The sequence below is a fragment of the Eulemur rufifrons genome, chromosome 7 (genome assembly GCF_041146395.1).
Source record: "Eulemur rufifrons isolate Redbay chromosome 7, OSU_ERuf_1, whole genome shotgun sequence".
Taxonomy (NCBI): domain Eukaryota; kingdom Metazoa; phylum Chordata; class Mammalia; order Primates; family Lemuridae; genus Eulemur; species Eulemur rufifrons.
In genome coordinates this window covers 286,550,956-286,569,516 of record NC_090989.1, presented here as the reverse complement: position 1 = coordinate 286,569,516, position 18,561 = coordinate 286,550,956, and the positions used below count along the sequence as shown (strand labels likewise).

General features: G+C 51.3%; 1 protein-coding gene across 2 annotated transcripts in view; it reads right to left on the bottom strand.

Moving 5' to 3' along the window:
* The window catches only part of CACNA1B (calcium voltage-gated channel subunit alpha1 B), a 187,868-nt gene that overhangs the window by 59,596 nt on the left and 109,711 nt on the right, over nucleotides 1-18,561 (bottom strand). For both annotated transcript variants that reach the window (XM_069477199.1, XM_069477200.1), the window contains exons 21-25: nucleotides 5,764-5,766; nucleotides 5,051-5,174; nucleotides 1,858-1,987; nucleotides 1,561-1,620; nucleotides 267-373 (exon numbers count right to left, since the gene is read on the bottom strand). In XM_069477199.1, the coding sequence (XP_069333300.1) occupies nucleotides 267-373; nucleotides 1,561-1,620; nucleotides 1,858-1,987; nucleotides 5,051-5,174; nucleotides 5,764-5,766 (424 nt within the window). The remainder of the gene's footprint in view (nucleotides 1-266; nucleotides 374-1,560; nucleotides 1,621-1,857; nucleotides 1,988-5,050; nucleotides 5,175-5,763; nucleotides 5,767-18,561) is intronic.

The window sequence follows — 18,561 nt, the reverse complement described above, 5'->3', positions numbered from 1 at the left end:
ACCAGCTCTGGCTGGGAAACCACAGGAGGTCAGGCAGTCACCTCAGAGCAAGTGAGGGTGCTCTCAGGGGCCCTGCGGGGCAGAGGCCGCACGGGCCGGAGGCCTGTGCACCCAGTACCAGCAGCACAGGCCACGTCGGGGACGGACAGGCCACATCGGGGACGGACAGGCCCCACGTGGCAGTCGTGGAGCCACAGACACTGTCCCCCACACCACAGTTCTGGGGGCCACACCCGGCCGGACTCCGAGCAGACGTGGTTACTTACGAGAAGGCAAACGCCACCAGGGCCCCACTGACCACAATGAAGTCCAGAATGTTCCACAGGTCCCGGAAGTAGGCTCCAGGGTGAAGCAGCAGTCCCAAGTCGATCATCTTCAGGGGGAGAAACGCACTTTAGGGACACAGTGTCCCAGGGTCACGGGGGGAGGACGTGGCTCCAGGTCACTCCCGCCCAGCACAGGCTCCACTGGTGGGTCGTGCGTGGACGTGCACGTCTGCGGCTTCAGTGTGGCCTGGGCACTCTCCCACACCCTCCCAGGGCAGGGGACACAGTCTGGGTCATGCCCTCTAAGGGCCTCAATGGGCCTTTGGACCCAAGTGTCCCTACATGGCTTGCGACCGCCTGAGACCTGCCTGGGCTCCCAGCTTCCCTGGAGCCTGGATGACACCGTGGGGTGTCCGTCTCCACCTGCTCTCCAGGCACATGCGGCCCCAGGGGCCACACCCTGCCCAGACCTCAGAGGCTCAGCTCAGGGCAGCAGGAAGAACAGCTGCTCTAAGTTACATGGACCCTCATGCATGTCCTGGCTCTGCCACCCCTGGTGCTGTGACTTGGGCAAGTGCCACGACATCTCCAAGCCTCGGCCTCCTGGTCTGGGAAATGGGGATGGCGCACGCAGATGCCACCTGAGTGCACGCGCACGGGCACGTGTGTGCCCCGATCTGCACTGGGGTCACGGATGTGCACATGTGCACACTCAACCACACCGAACGCGCCTGTGCAAATACCCGAGTGCCACGGCCGCCAGACACGGACAAGGCAGCACCTCACGTCAACTCTCAGAGACAGAAGCGAAGGCTGCGCCGAAGGGGCAGACCCTCAGCCCATCACCGGACACCAGATCCCTTTAAATCTGCGTCTTCGGCACCTGCTGCCCGCAGCCTTCCAACCCTCTGCCCTCCAGTGTCTCCTCTGCTGTCACGGGACAGGCCGGGGGCTCAGCCACAGGTGCACAGTGAAGCCCGTAGCCCGCGTGTTTCGAGAGCAGCAGACGCCCAGGCACACTCGGGGGGCAGCTCCACGGGGAGCCTGTGCTGGGGGCAGCCTCAGTGACCAACAAAGCCTCTTACCTCCAGAACACGTCACGTACACACGCAGCGTGTGCTCCCGTGTCACCACACACACGTGCACGGTTCCCTCCCAGAGCACACCCGGCGCTACCCAGCACACACCTTCGCGAGAGGCCACGGGGACGGTGGTTTAACCGCCACCCCCAGTCCCACCTGGGTCGCGAGGGAGGGTGAGCAAGACACCGGGGCGTCGGGGCCACCGCGCTCACCTTTATCACCATCTCGAAGGTGAAGACGCCTGTGAAAATGTAATCCATGTACTTCAGAGCCTGAAACCGAAAGCAAGGTCACTCCCAGCGGCCACGCCGGGCGGCGGGGCCAGGGCTGCTTCCCGTTTCCTCCGGGCTGGGCAGGCAGCCCGGCGGCCAGGGCGCCGCCGGTGTCAGGAGGGAGACAGACGCACGACCCTCCGGCACCGGCCCTGGCACGTCCCAGCTCGTCCTGCCCCAGACGCCCCCCAGGGGAGGGACACAGCGGAGGGGGAGGGGACCCCCACAGCCACTCACGTTGTTCCGGGGGGAGTCTGTCCGCACAGGGTCCTCGGCGGCCAGGGCGATGCTGCTCAGGGCGATGACCACGAGAATGACCATCTCGAAGTACCGCATGGTGACGATGTAGTGGCAGAAGCGGCGCAGCCTGTGGGGCGAAGCGCGGGTCACCACGGGCCCCGGAGCCGCGCCGGGCCCCTCCCTGCAGAAGGAGCTCCCTCAGCTCCCTCGGGGGTTGGGGGGCACCAGAGCCTCGCTTCTCGAGCGCCCCGGGTTGGGGGGCCCCAGCCGAGTGCCGGACGGTGGCTGAGGTCCCTGACCAGGGGCGGGAAGGCGGCAGACCCCGTCCCGGGGGTCAGCACACTTTGGCTCGCAGGCCAAATCAGCCTGCCACCGTCGGCGTGGACGACACGTTGCTGGAGCATCACGACAGCCATTTATCCGCCTGCCGTCTGCGGCACAGCTGAGGGGCGCAGCCCACCATGGCTCCAAAGCGCCCACCTGGCCCTCCGAGGGCAGGCTGGCCGCGCGCAGGGTGCAGGGTGCTGCCCAGAGAGGGGGGACCTCAGCACCAGCCCCGCAGACAGCAGGCCTCTCTTGCCCAGCACCCGTCTCGGGGGCCTTCCCGGGTGCACACCCCGTCCCAGCTGCCACACGCTACCACACGCTACCACACGCTCGCCTGCTGCTCCAGTCACCTGTTCACCTGCACTCACTCATTCAGCATCACTGAGCACCTGCCCTGCGGCGTGTGCTGGACTCCGGGGGACACAGTGAGGAACAGGACAGGCAGCCCTGGACTCAAGGGGCCCCATTCCAGCAGGTGGAACCCCGCAAACAGTGTGGGCATGGACAGGGGACTCTCCCGCAGACGAGCACCACGTGCAGCACCACGTGCAGCAGCACACGCGACCAGGAGGTCAGCGGCAGGCGTGGACGGCGGTGGGTGGGGGGCTGTCTCTCCCGCCGACACCAGGGACCACCTGAGCCTCCTGCCTCCCAGACACACCATGGCCCCATCCTCCCCTGCAGCCTCTTACCCCGACATCCCGAGGACCTTCCATCTCGGACCCCCACTCCTCTCCCTTCCTAGGAGGGACCCCATGAGCATCTCCTCGTCCCCATCCGGCTCCTGCCCCCACGTCCCTGGGGCTGCCCCCAGGCCCACTGACGGCCTGCGGGTTCTTCACCCCTCACTTCTCCCTCCTTCAAAGAGAAACTTTTTCTCCTAATTTAACAGCCGTCCAGTCTGGCTTGTGTCCGGGTTTCTGCCACTCAGCTCCGCCTCCAGCTCAGACCCCTGGGCCCCCCCAGCTGCCCTGGGCTTTGCAGGGTCTGTGGGCGGACCCGGCGCACCCAGACCCCACAGCCCCGCTGGTGCTGGTGAACGCACCGCGTCGCCCCTGCCACTCCCCCCTTCCACGGCTGCAGAGTCACCAGGCTCCGCCTCCAAGGTCTCTCCCAGGCACTGAGGTCCAAACCTCTCCCTTGACCGCCCCGGTCAAACCACCACGTGGCCTGTCTCCATTCTCCCCATCCAAGGACGCTGCTGAGGTGCAGTCTGAACGCGTCCACCTCTGGTCCCATCGATCTCCCCCAACACCTGCGGGCAGGCCCTTCCCATCTCCCTCTGCCTTCCGCTGCCGCCTGCGTCCTCCCTCTTCACCCAGCACTTTTCACCCTTTATGTTTCCGCCGAGGCGCCTCCTCCAGGAGAGCTTCCCTGACCTTCCCCCACTCTCCATGGGGCCATGTGCACGCTGCACCCACCGGCACTCGCCGCTGCCTCCCCCACCACACCGCCAGGCCTGACGTGGCAGGGACCACCCCACGAGCGTGTGGTGACGTGGCAGGGACCACCCCATGACCATGCATGTGGTGACGTGGCAGGGACCAGCCCGTGAGCCTGTGGTGACGTGGCAGGGACCAGCCCGTGAGCCTGTGGTGACGTGGCAGGGACCACCCCGTGAGCGTGGCAGGGACCACCCCGTGAGCGTGCGTGTGGTGATGTGTCAGGGACCACCCCGTGAGCGTGGCAGGGACCAGCCCGTGAGCCTGTGGTGACGTGGCAGGGACCACCCCGTGAGCCTGTGGTGATGTGTCAGGGACCAGCCCGTGAGCCTGTGGTGACGTGGCAGGGACCACCCCATGACCATGCATGTGGTGATGTGGCAGGGACCAGCCCGTGAGCCTGTGGTGACGTGGCAGGGACCACCCCGTGAGCGTGCGTGTGGTGAGGGCACGGAGATCAGGGGAGGCCGGGGGGACGGGGGACACCACTGGCTGATGCCGCAGGACAAGGGCCGGGCGGACCCGCAGTGGGCAGCGCTTGGTCGGCCTCCCCCGCCGTGCTCTGACCCCCCGTCTGCCCCACGCTGCTCCGGCTGGGCTGGAGAGCAGCCCCTCCCTCAAGTCTTTGCTCTAGTCTCACTCTGGGCCCCCACCCCGACCTGCCACCTAACTCGGCACCTTGACAGTCTCTCTCTGCACTGAGCCCTGTCTGACCTCCTGTCTCGGACTCGGGCGTATCGCCTGCTGTCTGTCTCTGCCACTGGCACATAAGCCCGGCAAGGACGGGGGTCCCCACCGGCACGTAAGCCCGGCTAGGACGGGGGTCCCCACCGGCACGTAAGCCCGGCAAGGACGGGGGTCCCAGCCTGTCTCCTTCATTCCGGGCCAACCCCGGTGTCAAGAACGCCGTCTGTCATGTAAACACGGCAGGACTGATGAAAGCCCCTGGACTGGAGAGTGGACGGCAATGCGTGACGGACAGGCACAGGAGAGGACACGCAATGGACACGTGAACAGAAACCCTGTACACGCGTGCACGTGTGGGTGACGGGTACAATGGCGCCTCTGTGCAAGGCGGGGCGACGGGCCCCGTGAGCAGCGAGGAGGAAACACTGCAGGGGGTGAACAGCGGGCTCTGGAGCTGCCGCCTGGATTCAGACCCGGCTCCACCGAGACCGACCGGCTGTGCGTCCGAACACGGCACAGAACCTCCCGTCTGTGTGCTCTTCTGTGACGGGGTGACAGGGCACGTGTCTCAAGGGACTGCAGTGGTCAGCAAAGACGTGAGCAGCCTGGGTCCCTGCCAGGTGTGTGCCCAGGACTTGCTGGCTCCTGTGTCCCTGGGGGCCGTGGCGAGTACGGACGGGACGGCCATGGACGGGACGGCCATGGGCAGGGCAGGGGCAGGGGAAGGGACTCACAGGTTGGTGGGGCTCAGACAGAACATGGAGCTGTACGGCACGATGGGCCGGGGGCCGTTCCTCATGACGGCGTCAGCTTCCACCTCCTTCTTCCCCTCTGCTTGGCCCTCCAGGTCCACGGCACCTGCAGGGACACGGGCACCAGGTGAGGGCGTGGTGTGTGCACTGCGTAAGGCCCACAGCACGTGGGTCTCCCCCCGCTCCGAGGCCACAGGCAGGTCCTCCAGGGCCCACCCAGGAAGGGTGCCCACCCAGCTCAGCTGCCCACCCAGCTTAGCTGCCCACCCAGCTCAGCAGCTGCAGCACCGCGGGCAGGGCCACAGCCACAACCCCAGACCCACAGCGTCCCCTGCAGAGTCCCCGACAGGCCCTCCTCGCCTCTGGCTTCACTGGGGGGGAACCGCCAAGCCTGGCACTGCCCCCGGCCGGCCGTGGACCAGAGGAGCCTACAGTCTGGACGCTCCTAGAGCCCCACACCTGGTGAGGGCCTCCCGGGCCTGTGAGGAACTCGGAGCAGCGGGACAGGGGCGGGGGCAGGGCGGGCAGGGCTGGCTCCCTGGGGTTTTCTCCCCGGAACCCTAGATAAGGGCCCACCCCCACCGAACCCAGGAGCTCAGAAGGTCCCTTGGACCCAGGAAGGACTTGCCGGCCAGTCTCTGCTCACAGACCAGTCTCGCTGGGTCCCTGTGGGTCCTGCTTGGCCCCCCGCTCACCACCTGCCCCACCCTCTGCCTGCTGAGCAGCCCACCCCAGCTCTGCCCCCACAGATCAGACCCCCAGGCCTGAGACGGCCACAGCCTGATGGGTTTTAGGTAAATGCTGCCGGCCATGCACAGTGTTTCATTGCAATAATTCTTCATCTCAAACTATGCTAACGTATATTTCAACTCTTATGGGTGACGGAGTTCCCGAAACCTCAGGGACGCCGGGAAGACAGTGAGGGGCCCTGAACCCCTCCCCCTGCTGTATCTCACTTTTACTTTGAAGAAACATCAAAGCAAAGAGGATGTGAAAGAGCAACAGAAATGTGCCCATCTGCACGGCCCGCTGTGGAGACCAAGGCTGCAAGCCCGTTTGGCCACCGGCCACCCTGACGTCCTGCAGACAGTGGCCGGGCCAGAGGAAGGAGCCTGAGGGGAGCGTGAGGACAGCTGGAGCCACAGCAGCCGTCCGCGCCACGAGGCTGTGGGCTCCCGCCGGCCCCTGAGCGCAAGCCGTTGTGCAGCAGCCGCTTTTGAGATGGTCACCATCAAATTTATGTAAATTATATAATCTTCTGAGAAATCACTTTGCAAATACTTACTTAAAGCCCTAAAAAATTCCACTAATTTATAAGATATTACCTGCTAAAGAAATCAAGCATACCCACAACAATCTGTATTCACAAAAGGCTTTGTTATAAGTTCTTTAACAGTAACAAAAATTATAAAACATACAACCATAGATTAAGTGAAATATGCAATATTTACATGAAGCACCATATAATGCATATTAAAAATGCTCACGCCTGTGGTCCCAGCTACTCAGGAAGCTGAGGTGGGAGGATCGCTTGAGCCCAGGAGCTCGAGTCCAGCCTGGGCAACATAGTGAGACCCCATTTCTATAAATAAATTGATAAATTAAATTAAATAAATTTTAAATGACTTCAGAGATGTAAGAAGAGGCTTATGACATGGTAAGTTAAAAAAAAAAAAAAAAAGGTAGGCTACACACTCATATACCCCAGATGAGCTCAACTATGGAAACAATAACCATACAGAGAGAGAAATAACACGAAAATGTCAGCTGTGGAGTCTCAGAATGGCTTTCAGATGGTAAGTTAGTTTGTTTTTTGTTTTACTATACTTTTTTTGTCCTGCCTCTTTGCATGTCTAATAATTTTTATTGCATGCCGGACATTATACATAAACGAAACAGAAATACTCCAGATAATGTCTTCCACCAATGAGGGTTCCCCTTTCCTCTAGCAGGCAGACAGGATGAAGGATTTATCACTTCAGGGATTCAGTTTAGGCTCCTGCACCAGCGGGAGTTATCTAGGCCTGCGCGGGGCGGGCAGATGAGAGGAGAAGCAGTGGTTGTGTGGGGGGCATGGTGGTCTCAGAGGCGGAGAGGGCTGCCCACGGGCACCGGGTCTCACACGTGTGGCGGCGGGAAGGAGGACACTAGCGGCTCAAAGGTTTTGGATTTCCCTAGGTCACTTTTAAAGTAAGAAACATTCATTATTTAAAGCCATACTTCTTCCACAAAAACAATAGAGCAAACGGGGAAAGAAGAACTAGTTTGGACTCAAGAATCCCCTCACGTCCCAGCTGCACAAGCACAGGCTGAGGCTGGTCTTCCCGGGACCCTCGTCTCCGGGGACAACACGGGCTGAGCCTCGGGGCTGCAGGCTGCCGGGGAGCAGGGATTTTGACGCTGGCACAAATGCCAACACAGGTAACTTTGCTGTTGTTTTTTATTGGGACCATTCTTGATTTTTAGTGCTCTGGTCACAGAGTTAAACAGGTCTCGAGTCACTGGGCCCCCTCCATTTCCCCTACAGCTCCGCTGTTTTCAGCGCAGGGCAATTTCAGGAACACATGCGTCACGTTACACATGAATGTCTGCAGCTCAGGAAGAAAGAAAATCTCTAAAGGAAGGTCCGAGATGCAAGGCTGAACACTAAGCCAATACACTGGTAAATCTAAATAAACGCAGACTCCATATAGTCAAAACAATAATAATATCTATTCTGAGGGATTTCCTAAAAAGGGCTAACATGGTAGAAAACAGTAACAAAGAAGTTGGGAGAAATGTTATTGAAGCTACTGTTCCAAGGTCTTAGTGCTGTCAAGAGGGAAGTTAAAAAATACAACTATAGATTTTTGTTGTGCATTACAAGGGTAACCACTAAATGAACAGAAATAGAATCTATAGTTTTCAAACCAGGAGAAGGAAAAATGTGATATGCAGGCAAATAAACAATCAAACTCAAGTAATATTAAAAAGGCAAAAAAACATAAGAAAAATGGGACAAACTGTCATAATCTAAGATGGATGAAGCAAGTCCAAGTAAATTAACAGTCACAATAAACTTCGCAATTCAGTGATAGAGATTCAGCCAGATTTTATAAAATACGGTTACAAAATATGTAGTTTCCAAGAGACAAGCCTAAACTATGAAGCCACGGAAAGGCCGGAAGTCAAAAGATGAAAAAGGATGCGTCTGGCAAACGCTCATTTAAAGACAAAAAGGCTCAGGGATCCGTATTCACACTGGGACAAAAACCATTATTGGAGTTAGAGAGGATGACTACTCAGAGACCTTAATAGAAAGTTTTTTTTTAAAAGGAAGAAACGAGCCTCTACAAAGGAAATTCAGAAGCGCATAGTTACTATTTTAGAAACGTACATAATAGTTGCTTAGTAATCTATTAGATCATTTTTATACTGGGCTGCACATTTCAAACTATTCGAAATAATTGCGTTAAACACACAAATAAATATATAAAGCAAGAGAGCTCACAGATCTACAGAGAAAAAGATTTCAACAAATCTCTCTTAATTACTGATAGGTCAATCAGGCAAAATTTTAGTAAATATATAGAATATTTGAGTAATACAAGTAGAAAACTTGATTTAGCATGCAAATATAAAAAGCTCAGTGCTTCTTACATTTAGAGAAAAGATATTCCCCTTGAGCAAAGACAGAACATTTACAAAGGCTGACCATGAGCAAAGCTGACCATAAGCTAAGCCGCAAAGCAACTGCAAATAAACCCCCAAGGAAACTGCCATGCTGAGCATGCTCTCTAACCTCCGTTCGATCAAGTTAGAAATTAAGGCAGTAGTCTGAGAGAAAAAGATTAATTAAAATTAAAATTTTACATTTTGAAATTGAAAAAGACTTTAAAGAATTCATGGGTCAAAAATGATATAGCTACAGATGGTGCAACTGAGTCCACCTAAAAAACTAAATAATCTATAGAAGAATTATTTAGAATAACAAAAGGTTTGTCTGGGAACTCTCAACATCATCAGATGAAAATTGCTTGTATTTATATACAAGCAATATTTATATACAGGAGCAATAATTAAAAAATAGAATTTTTAAAAATAGCACTATTTAGAAAAAAGAGTAAGTGAAGTAAAAAGACAAAAAGTCAAAATTTTCAGGATAGAAGAAAAAAGACATAAAAGAAATGAAGTAAAAATCCTATAATTTTTAATTTGAATTACAAATGCCATCAAATTCATGACACACTTTTGTCTTAAAAAAAAAAAAGGTCAGCCGGGCACAGTGGCTACTGCCTATAACCCCAGCACTTTAGGAGGCTGAAATGGGAGGATCACATGAGGCCAGGAGTTTGAGATCTGTCTGGGCAACATAGCAAAATATTAAACAATTAGGCATGGTGGTGCTCGCCAAGTCCCAGCTACTCTCGAGACTGAGGCAGGAGGATCACTTGAGCCCAGGAGGTTGGGGCTACGCTGAGCTGTAGACACCAGCTACGGCTGGTGACAATGACACCATTGCATTCCAGCCTGCGCAACAGAGTGAGACCCTATTTCAAAGCAGAAAAAAAAATTCCACCACAAAGTCTGAGAGCAATAAAAAAAACCCAGTAGCAATGATCACAGATCTAGTCTCTAAACACTATTTGTCGTCAAAGAAACCACAGTATCTTGGGTCAGGTCCCGCAGAAGCAGGCCTGGAGACGGGGCTGAGGAAGGACGTGCTCCAGAACCCGCCAGGGAATGGGAAGAACGGGACGGGGACGTGCAGAAGCCCGGCGGGGCACAAGCTCAGAGCAAGTCCTACAAAGGCCGTGTTAGCTCCCGCAGGGACACTCTGGGCGCTCAGCCAAACCGCAAAGTCGGCCTGACCTGCAGCCACACAGCCGGGCTCTCGGGTGCCCTCGCCTCCCGCTCACTGGCTAAGGCCACGCTGGGGACGTGAGCAGCCCTCCAAGGACAAGCTGAAGGTGCAGCCTCCGGAGCAAGGGGACACTGAAGCAAGGACAGGGGACCTGGGGGACCCAGGGCCGTGTCCAGCACACGGGGCTTCTTGGAGAAGCGGCCAATGCCAGGTCTGGGGCAGGAGACGTACGAGCGATCCTGCAACGTGCTGTCGTAGACGGAAACCAGGAAGCTGCCAGACACAGCCATGGGCACGTGAGAAGGACAAAAAGCCAACTTTAAGGGGCTCCCACTGGCCAAGATGCGACAATTTAGGCATCAAAAGTGATAGTGACCTCAAAGGACTGAAACACATCAAACACATCAAAATCCTTAATTTCATAATAATAATTTTCTTAAATCCCTCACTAGTCATATTTGGAGTTGCCAGGGCACTGGTTCATTATTTTGAAAACTCATAAATAAAGGGACATAATTAAGCAAACATCCTGCTTAATACAAATACAAACTGCATTTCAGGGCAACCAAGCAGACGATGAGGTGAGACTTTCCTTACTGAAAAGTCAAAAGAATAAACACGGGCCGGGCGCGTGGCTCACGCCTGTAATCCTAGCACTCTGGGAGGCCGAGGCGGGTGGATCGCTCGAGGTCAGGAGTTCGAGACCAGCCTGAGCAAGAGCGAGACCCCGTCTCTACCAAAAATAGAAAGAAATTATATGGACAACTAAAATATATATATACAAAAAATTAGCCGGGCATGGTGGCGCACGCCTGTAGTCCCAGCTACTCGGGAGGCTGAGGCAGTAGGATTGCTTAAGCCCAGGAGTTTGAGGTTGCTGTGAGCTAGACTGACGCCACGGCACTCACTCTAGCCCGGGCAACAGAGCGAGACTCTGTCTCAAAAAAAAAAAAAAAAAAAAAAAAGAATAAACACGGAAAGAATGATGGAGTCATAAATTCTCCATTTTGTGACCCTTGTCAAAATCGCAGATCTGTGTGGCAGCCACCGTCACCGGCACTAGGCAGGGCTGGACGGCCCCGCGGGCAGGCCGGGCTGAGCCCCCCGACCCACCTGAGCGAGGCCCAGGTAGGTCCTGGCGCAAACGCAGAAGTGCACAGCACCACCCGTGAGGCTCCGACAGAAACGAACCCGACTCCTCCTCACCACGGCCCTAGATCTGCGGCTCCCAAACAGGGCTGATCTGGGCAACATCTAGGGACATCCTTTTGGCTGTCACACCTGGAGGGGGCTGCTGGCATCTAGTGGGTGCAGCCAGGGACGCTGCCAGCAACAGCACGTCAGCAGGGCCGAGGCTCGGCAGCCCCGTTCTAGATCTAGTTACCTGCAACAGGACACGGTGAGGAGACAGGAATTTACTAAATGACGCCATGATGCAGTCAACCAGATCAAGTATGTGGGAACTTCTACAGGACAAATGATATGTTTTCTTCAACAAATAAATGGCATGAAGAAAGGAGAAAGCACCATAGCATAAAAGAGATTCATTCAGATTAAGTAAAGTCAAATGCGTAAACCTTGTCTGGATCGGGATTCAAACAAACTATTCGTAAAACATTACTTCTGAGGCAACTGGTAAAATCTGAACTTGGAATAGGTATTGGGTAACACTGAGGAGCCATCACCAACACTGCTAAGTGTCACAATGCTACTGTGACTATGTTAAATTCTTAATTACTAGAGATGCTTACTGGCATATTTACACCTAAAATGATACACAAGAAGTCAGGTGTCGCGAGTCACCTACACACAAGTCCCCCATGAACTGTGGGGTCAGATAACACGGTCACCCACAGTCCACCCCGCAGCGTGTGGGAGATAAGAGAACTACAGACTTGAGTTTGCAGGTAAGAGTGCAAATGAACACCTGAGGCCTCAGAGTCAGGCAGGGACTGTGTGGGGCAGAGCCAAGCGCAGCAGGGTCCTGGTGACGGCAGAGCACGGACAGTGGCTGGGGGTGGCCCCCGGAAGAGAGGGCCCCACCCTAAGGCGAGAAAGGCTGAGAGCTGCTCTGAGAGCTGGTGGAGCGCAGCACTGGACCAGGGACTGGAGAGGAAGGGGGCTGGGCAGTACCTGGGGCCACGGTGGCAGCCTTGACATGCGTCTGGAGGAAAAGAGAGGGGCATTGGGTGCTGAGGTGAAAAGACGCAGACGGCTGAGGTCAAGGGCCCTGCGGATGCACGATACCGTCCAACCATCGGAACCAGGCAAACCTCTCCCCCACCGTCCAGACAGAGAAACCAGACTTCACTGCACTAAAAGAAGAGGGCACTCTTGGCAGGGCACAGTGGCTCACACCTGTAATCCCAGCACTTTGGGAGGCTGAGGCGGGAGGATCGCTCGAGGCTAAGAGTTCAAGACCAGCCTGAGCTACATAGAAAGACCCCGTGTATACAAAAAAAAAAAAAAAGTAGCCAAGCATTGTGGCACGCATCTATAGTCCCAGCCACTCGGGAGGCTGAGGCAGGAGGATCGCTTGAGCCAGGAGTTGGAGGCTGCAGTGAGCTGTGATGATGCCACGGCACTGTCTGGGCAACAGAGTAAGACCCTGTCTCAAAAAAAAAAACAAAAAAAAAAACAAAGGATACTCTTGAACTAGAAAGCAAGTAAGTTACCCTCCCCTCCAAAACCACATGTAATTGCTGGTCCAGGAAAATTTAACACACTTTATAATTACCTGAAAAAGCTTCTGTAAGAAGAAAATGGAAAGTAAGCATGAAAACGTTTCAGCTGATACAAATATTCCACGAAATAAAACCTGCAAAGCAGAGCAAAACTAACACAACTTTTCAACATGAATTAAACATAATTAAACAAGCAGCTGCTAATAGGAAAGACCACTGCAAACCAGAGTCAAAAGCTCAAAATAAAATGGATAGACAACTAGGGGATGTGAGATGAGCGTGGGAGAGAAATCAAGAAAAGACAAAGTCACCTCAGAAATGAAATTACAGAGAAAGACAAGGTCATCTCAGAAATGAGCAGGAGTCCCAGGGAGAACACACGCAACTGACGGTGCGTCGACGGGAAAACAAGACAGGCATGAAATGAGCCAAGGGAAAAATGTGCAATGAGTTTTTAAAAGGGTCAGAAAGAAAGTCACACGGAAGACAGGCAACACAGATCCACCATCTGTGTAACGGGAATGTCTGTCTAAAATACAGAAATAAGACAACGTAACAGAACTCACAATTAAAACAATTATCCCAGAAATTTTTCCTGAAATAACACCTATCAATTGATACTTTACAAAAGTGCCAAAGCAATTCAATGGGGAAAGGATAGTCCTCAACAACGGGGGAAAGACTCCCTGATCCCACACAACGTAGAAAACTGACTCAGGACTGCAGCTTCCGGAAGGACACTGAGCACAACGAACACAGGCCCCCACCCCCGCCTTGGGGAGCACATTCCAGCACCCCCAGGGGACGACTGAAACCTTGGATAGTACTGAACCCTAAAGATATTATGCCTTCTTACACATACATACTTATGATAAGCTTTAACTTATAAATCAGGCACAATAAGATTAACAACAAGAATTAATAATAAATTAGAACAATTATAACAACATCCTGTAATAAAAATTATGTGGATGTGGTCTCTTTGTCAAAATATCTTATTGTACCGTATTCATCCTCCTCCTTGTGATGATGTGAGATGATAAAATGCCCACAGGATGGGACAGAGTGAGGTGAATGACATAAATGGAAAATTCCAGAAATAAAGAGCTGGCAAGTTTTAGCCGCTGGCTGCTCTAAGTAGTGTGAGGGAAGCTCACGCTGCCCGGAAGGCCACGGGTCACTCGGCCGTCTCGGCTGTCAGATGGGCCGCGCTGGCATCGCGGTGCTTGTGCTCACTGACCCGTATTTCACTGAATGATGGCCCGGAACACGGAGCGTGAGCAAGTATTTTCAGGCCCCAGCAGGCCTTGGGTAGCTGAAACCTGGGAAGGGGAAGCGCTGGGTAGGGCGGACCCGCGGACATCACGTATAGGGCAGAATGGAGGGATTCTGAAAGGTGGAAAGAAGGCAGCTGACTGGCGAGCGACCCTGGACCCGAGAATGACACAACAGTGAGTTTTTCTCTTCTTTGTCTTTACGTCCCGTATATCCCAGACTCGGCGCTGGAGAAGCCAGCAACCCAGAAATGCCAACAGGCACACATCTGTGAAAGCCGTAACAAACTCGGCTCTCCCTAGGGGAAGGACTCGGACAGGGGAAGCCTGGCAGGCCAGCAAACCGCCAGACGACAGCCGCTGCCCTACAGCCAAGCTCCACAGAAAACACTGCAGCCCCGGCTCCACTTCCACCAGCAGAGACCAAGTGGGGAACCCGGCCTCCACCCTCACCACGGGTAAGGGGGCGCCCCAAGGCCCCTGCTGGGTGGGCTCAGAGAAAGCCAAGCAGGGAGCAGGCACTTTCAATCCTGCACTGTGCTAACAAGACCCCCAACCCACACAGCGCCAGTAAAGATCACATGGGGAGCTTAGACTGCAGTGTCACTCAGCAGGAATGAAGCATCCTCTTCCCCTACCCAAGAGAGCGAGCCGAGGGGAAAGCCAGGACTCTTCCTACTACCTGGAGGTAGCGAGGTCAACCCCACGGTGTCAGCGGCAGCCACACGGGGACAGTAACAGGGCACTCCCTCCTCTCCCAGGCAGGCTGGCGTGAGTGGCGTCCTAGTGGGGGTCAGAGCTCCCACCCCACCCCAGCAGCGATGAGGAGGCCCCTCCCACGGGGTGTCAGTGGGGGTCAAGTGAAGAACCTGGATGTCCACCCCCAACTGTCAGTAATGGGGCAACTCCCACCCCTCCCTGCCGCAGGGGCAGCACAGCAGACCCCCTAAAACAGGGGACTTAGATAAGACTCACAGGCTTGTAACATAATCCCAAAGCGCCCAGGTTTCAATCGAAAGTCACTCGTCACACCATGAACCAGGGAAATCTCAACTTAAATGAGGAAAGACAATCGATAGACACCAAGATGATACAAATGTTAGAATGATCTGAAAAAGATTTTTAAAGCTCCCATCATACAGATAATTAAAAACACACTTGAAACAAATGAAAAATGGAAAATCTCAGCAAAGAAATACATAAAGAACCAAATGGAACCTTTAGAAATGAAAAATGACTGAAATTAAAAACTTAATAGATGGGCTCAACAGCAGAATGGAGGGCACAGAGGAAAGAACAGTGAACTGGAAGATAGAACAATAGAAAATATCCAGTATGAACAACAGGGAGAAACAGACTGCAAAAAGTGAATAGCGCTCAGAGGCCTATGTTCATCTTTTCTGTAACAAAAGATCTAACATTCACGTCATCAGAGTCCTGGAAAAAAAAAGAGGGAAAAAGCCAAAGAAGTATTCAAAGAAATAAAGGATGAACACTTTCCAAATTTGGCAAAAGACATAAACCTACAGATTCAAGAAGCTGAGTGAGCCCCAAACAGGATAAACTTGAAGAAACTCACGCCAAAACACATCATAATCAAAAATTCCAAAATATAAAGACAAAAAAAATCTTGAAAGCAGCAAGAGAGAAACAACATCTTACCTATAGGAAGAAAACAATTCGAATGACAGTAGATTTCTCATCAGAAACCATGGAGGTCAGAAGGGAGAGGCACACGTTTTTTCAAGTGCTGAAAAAAAAAGAACTGTCAACCCAAAATTCTATACCCAGAGAAAATATCCTTCAGGAATGACGGGAAAATCAAGATGTTCTCAGATGAAGGAAAACTAAGAAAATCTGTCACCTGCAGACCTACCCTAAAAGAATGTCTAAAGAAAGTCTTCCAAACAGAAAGTGAATTATGAAAGAAGAAATATTAGAATATCAGAAAGGAAGAAAGAATAACAGGAGTAAAAATACGAGTATATACTACATACTTTTCTTCTCCTCCTGAGTTTTCTAAATTACGTTTGACAGTTGAAGCACAAATTATAACACACTCTGGAAGAGGTTCTCAAAGTATGTAGAGGAAAAACTTAAGACAATTATATTACACACGGGGCGGGGGGGAGAAGAGGTGTAGAGACAGGTGAAGTTTCTATACTTCACGTGCACTGGCTAAATGACAACACCAACACACAGGGGTAAGTTACGTATACATTAATATGATGTAATACCTAGGGCAATGACTAAAAACCTGTAAGAGAGATATACTGAATCATACTACAGATAAATCAAAATGGAATTCTAAGATATGTTGGAATAATCCACAGGAAGAGAGGTAAAAGAAACCAGAGAAATGAAAAACATAGAAAACAAAAAATAAAATAACAGACTTAAGCTCTAATATATCAATAATTACATTAAATGTAAACGATAGCTGAGCATGGTGGCTTGTGCCTATAATCTCAGCTACTTGGGAGGCTGACAAGCCTGGGTAACATAGCAAGACCCCACCTCTAAAAAAGAAGAGAAAAAAAAAAAGAAAAAATATTAGCTGGGTGTGGTGGTGCACACCTGTAGTCCCAGCTCTTCGGGAGGCTGAGGTGGGAGGATCGCCTCAGCCTAGGAGTCTGAAGCTGCAGTGAGCTATGATCACACCACTGCATGCCACCCTGGGTAACACAGTGAAACCCCATTACTACAATGAATAAACAAACAAACAAACAATATATAAATGGTCAAAATATATGAAATAAAAGACAGAATTGACAAAGTGGATTAAAAGCACGGCCCAACTATATGCTATCTATAAGAAACTCACTTCAAATATAACTATGTAGCTAGGTGGAAAGTAAAAGGGTAAAAAGAGATATACCATGCAAATATTAATTGAAGGAATATTTATATGAGATAAAGTAGACTTCAGATCAAAGAAAATTACCAGGTACAGAGAAGGACATTACACAACCACACAAGAGCCAATCCACCAAGAAGACATACGCACCCAACAACAGAACTAGCAATACATGAAACAAAAACTTATAGTTTTGAAAAGAGAAAGAGATAAATCTACATTTATAGCTGGAAACCTGAGCCCCCCTTTCTCAACAATGAATAGACCTAGACAGAAACGAGCACACGGAGACGCTCGCTGACGCGATCAACCAACAGGACGGAACTGACACAGGACACCACACCCAAGAGCAGACACACACTCTCTGCAAGGCCCACAGAGGGTGTATCAAGAAACGCCACAGCCAGGGCCAAGCAACAAACCTTAACACACTTAAAAGAAATAAAATAATACAGAATGTGTTCACTGACCACAAAGTAATAATCAGACTAGACGTCAGTAACAGAAAGATAACAGGAAAATCTCCAAGTGCTTAGAAACTAAACAGCATACTTCTAAATAATCCATGACTCAAAAAGGAAGTCTCAAGGGAAATTTTTTGAATGGAACTGAACAAAAGTGAAAATATATGACACGGAAACCTGTGGGACGCAGCTGAAGTGACGCCAAGAGGGAGATTTGCAGAACTAAATGTTTACAGCAGGAAAGAAAAAAAGGCTCAAATCAGTGACCTAAGCTCCCACCGAAGAAACTAAAAAAGACCAAATAAGCCCAAAGCAAACAGAAAGAAGAAAATAATCAACAGCAGAAATCAAAAGAAATAGAAAACAGAAAAACAATAGAGAAAAATCAATGCAACAAGAATCCGGTTCTTTGAAAAGATCAATCAAATTAACAAACTTCTGGCAAGTCTGACAAGGAAAAAAGAGACAGGACAAGTTACCAGAATCAGAAATGAGACAGGGGCTGTCAGTACAGACCACGCAGACAGCAAAAGGATAACGAGGAACTATTACAAACAACTGCACACACATAAATTAGACAAATCAAATTTCTCAAAAAGCACAAACTATTGCAACTCACCCAGTGTGAAATAGATAACACAGCCCTGTAAGTTTTAGGAATTCCTATTAAGGAAACTGAATTTATAATTTAAAACTTCCAAAAAGAAATGTTTCATTGGCAAATTCTACCAAACATTTAAAGAAGAATTAATATCAGTTCAACAGCATGTCCTCCAAAAGACAGAAGGAACAATTCCATTCAATTCAGAACATTTTATGAATCCAGTAGTACTCTGAAACCCAAACCAGACAAAGACAGCACAAAAAAGAAAATTACAAATATCCCCCACGAATACAGAGGCAAAACTCCTTAACAAAACATTAGCAAATACAATTCAGCAATAAATAGGAATAATTACACACTGTAACCAGCAGGGATCATCCCAGGGTTCAGGCTGGTTTCATATTTGAAAACCAATCAATGTAAACTACCATATTAACAGAAAAACCCCATGATCATATCAAACGTAGGAAATCACTTGAGAAAATTCAACATCCATTCATGATAAAAGCTCAAGAAAGCAGGAACAAAGAGGAACTTCCTCAAGTTGATAAAGAACATCCACAAAAACAAAACGAAGAGACTCACAGCTAACTGAGCTCTCCCGCCAGGAAGGACATGAGTTCTCGCCAGAGCTGCTAGACACAGAGCCGGACGCAATACAGGAAGACCGGAGAGGAAAAGCACGTGCATCAGAAAGGAAAAAACTAAAACTGTTCATTTGCAGATGACCTGGTCATCTACATACAAAATCTCAAAGCATCTACAAA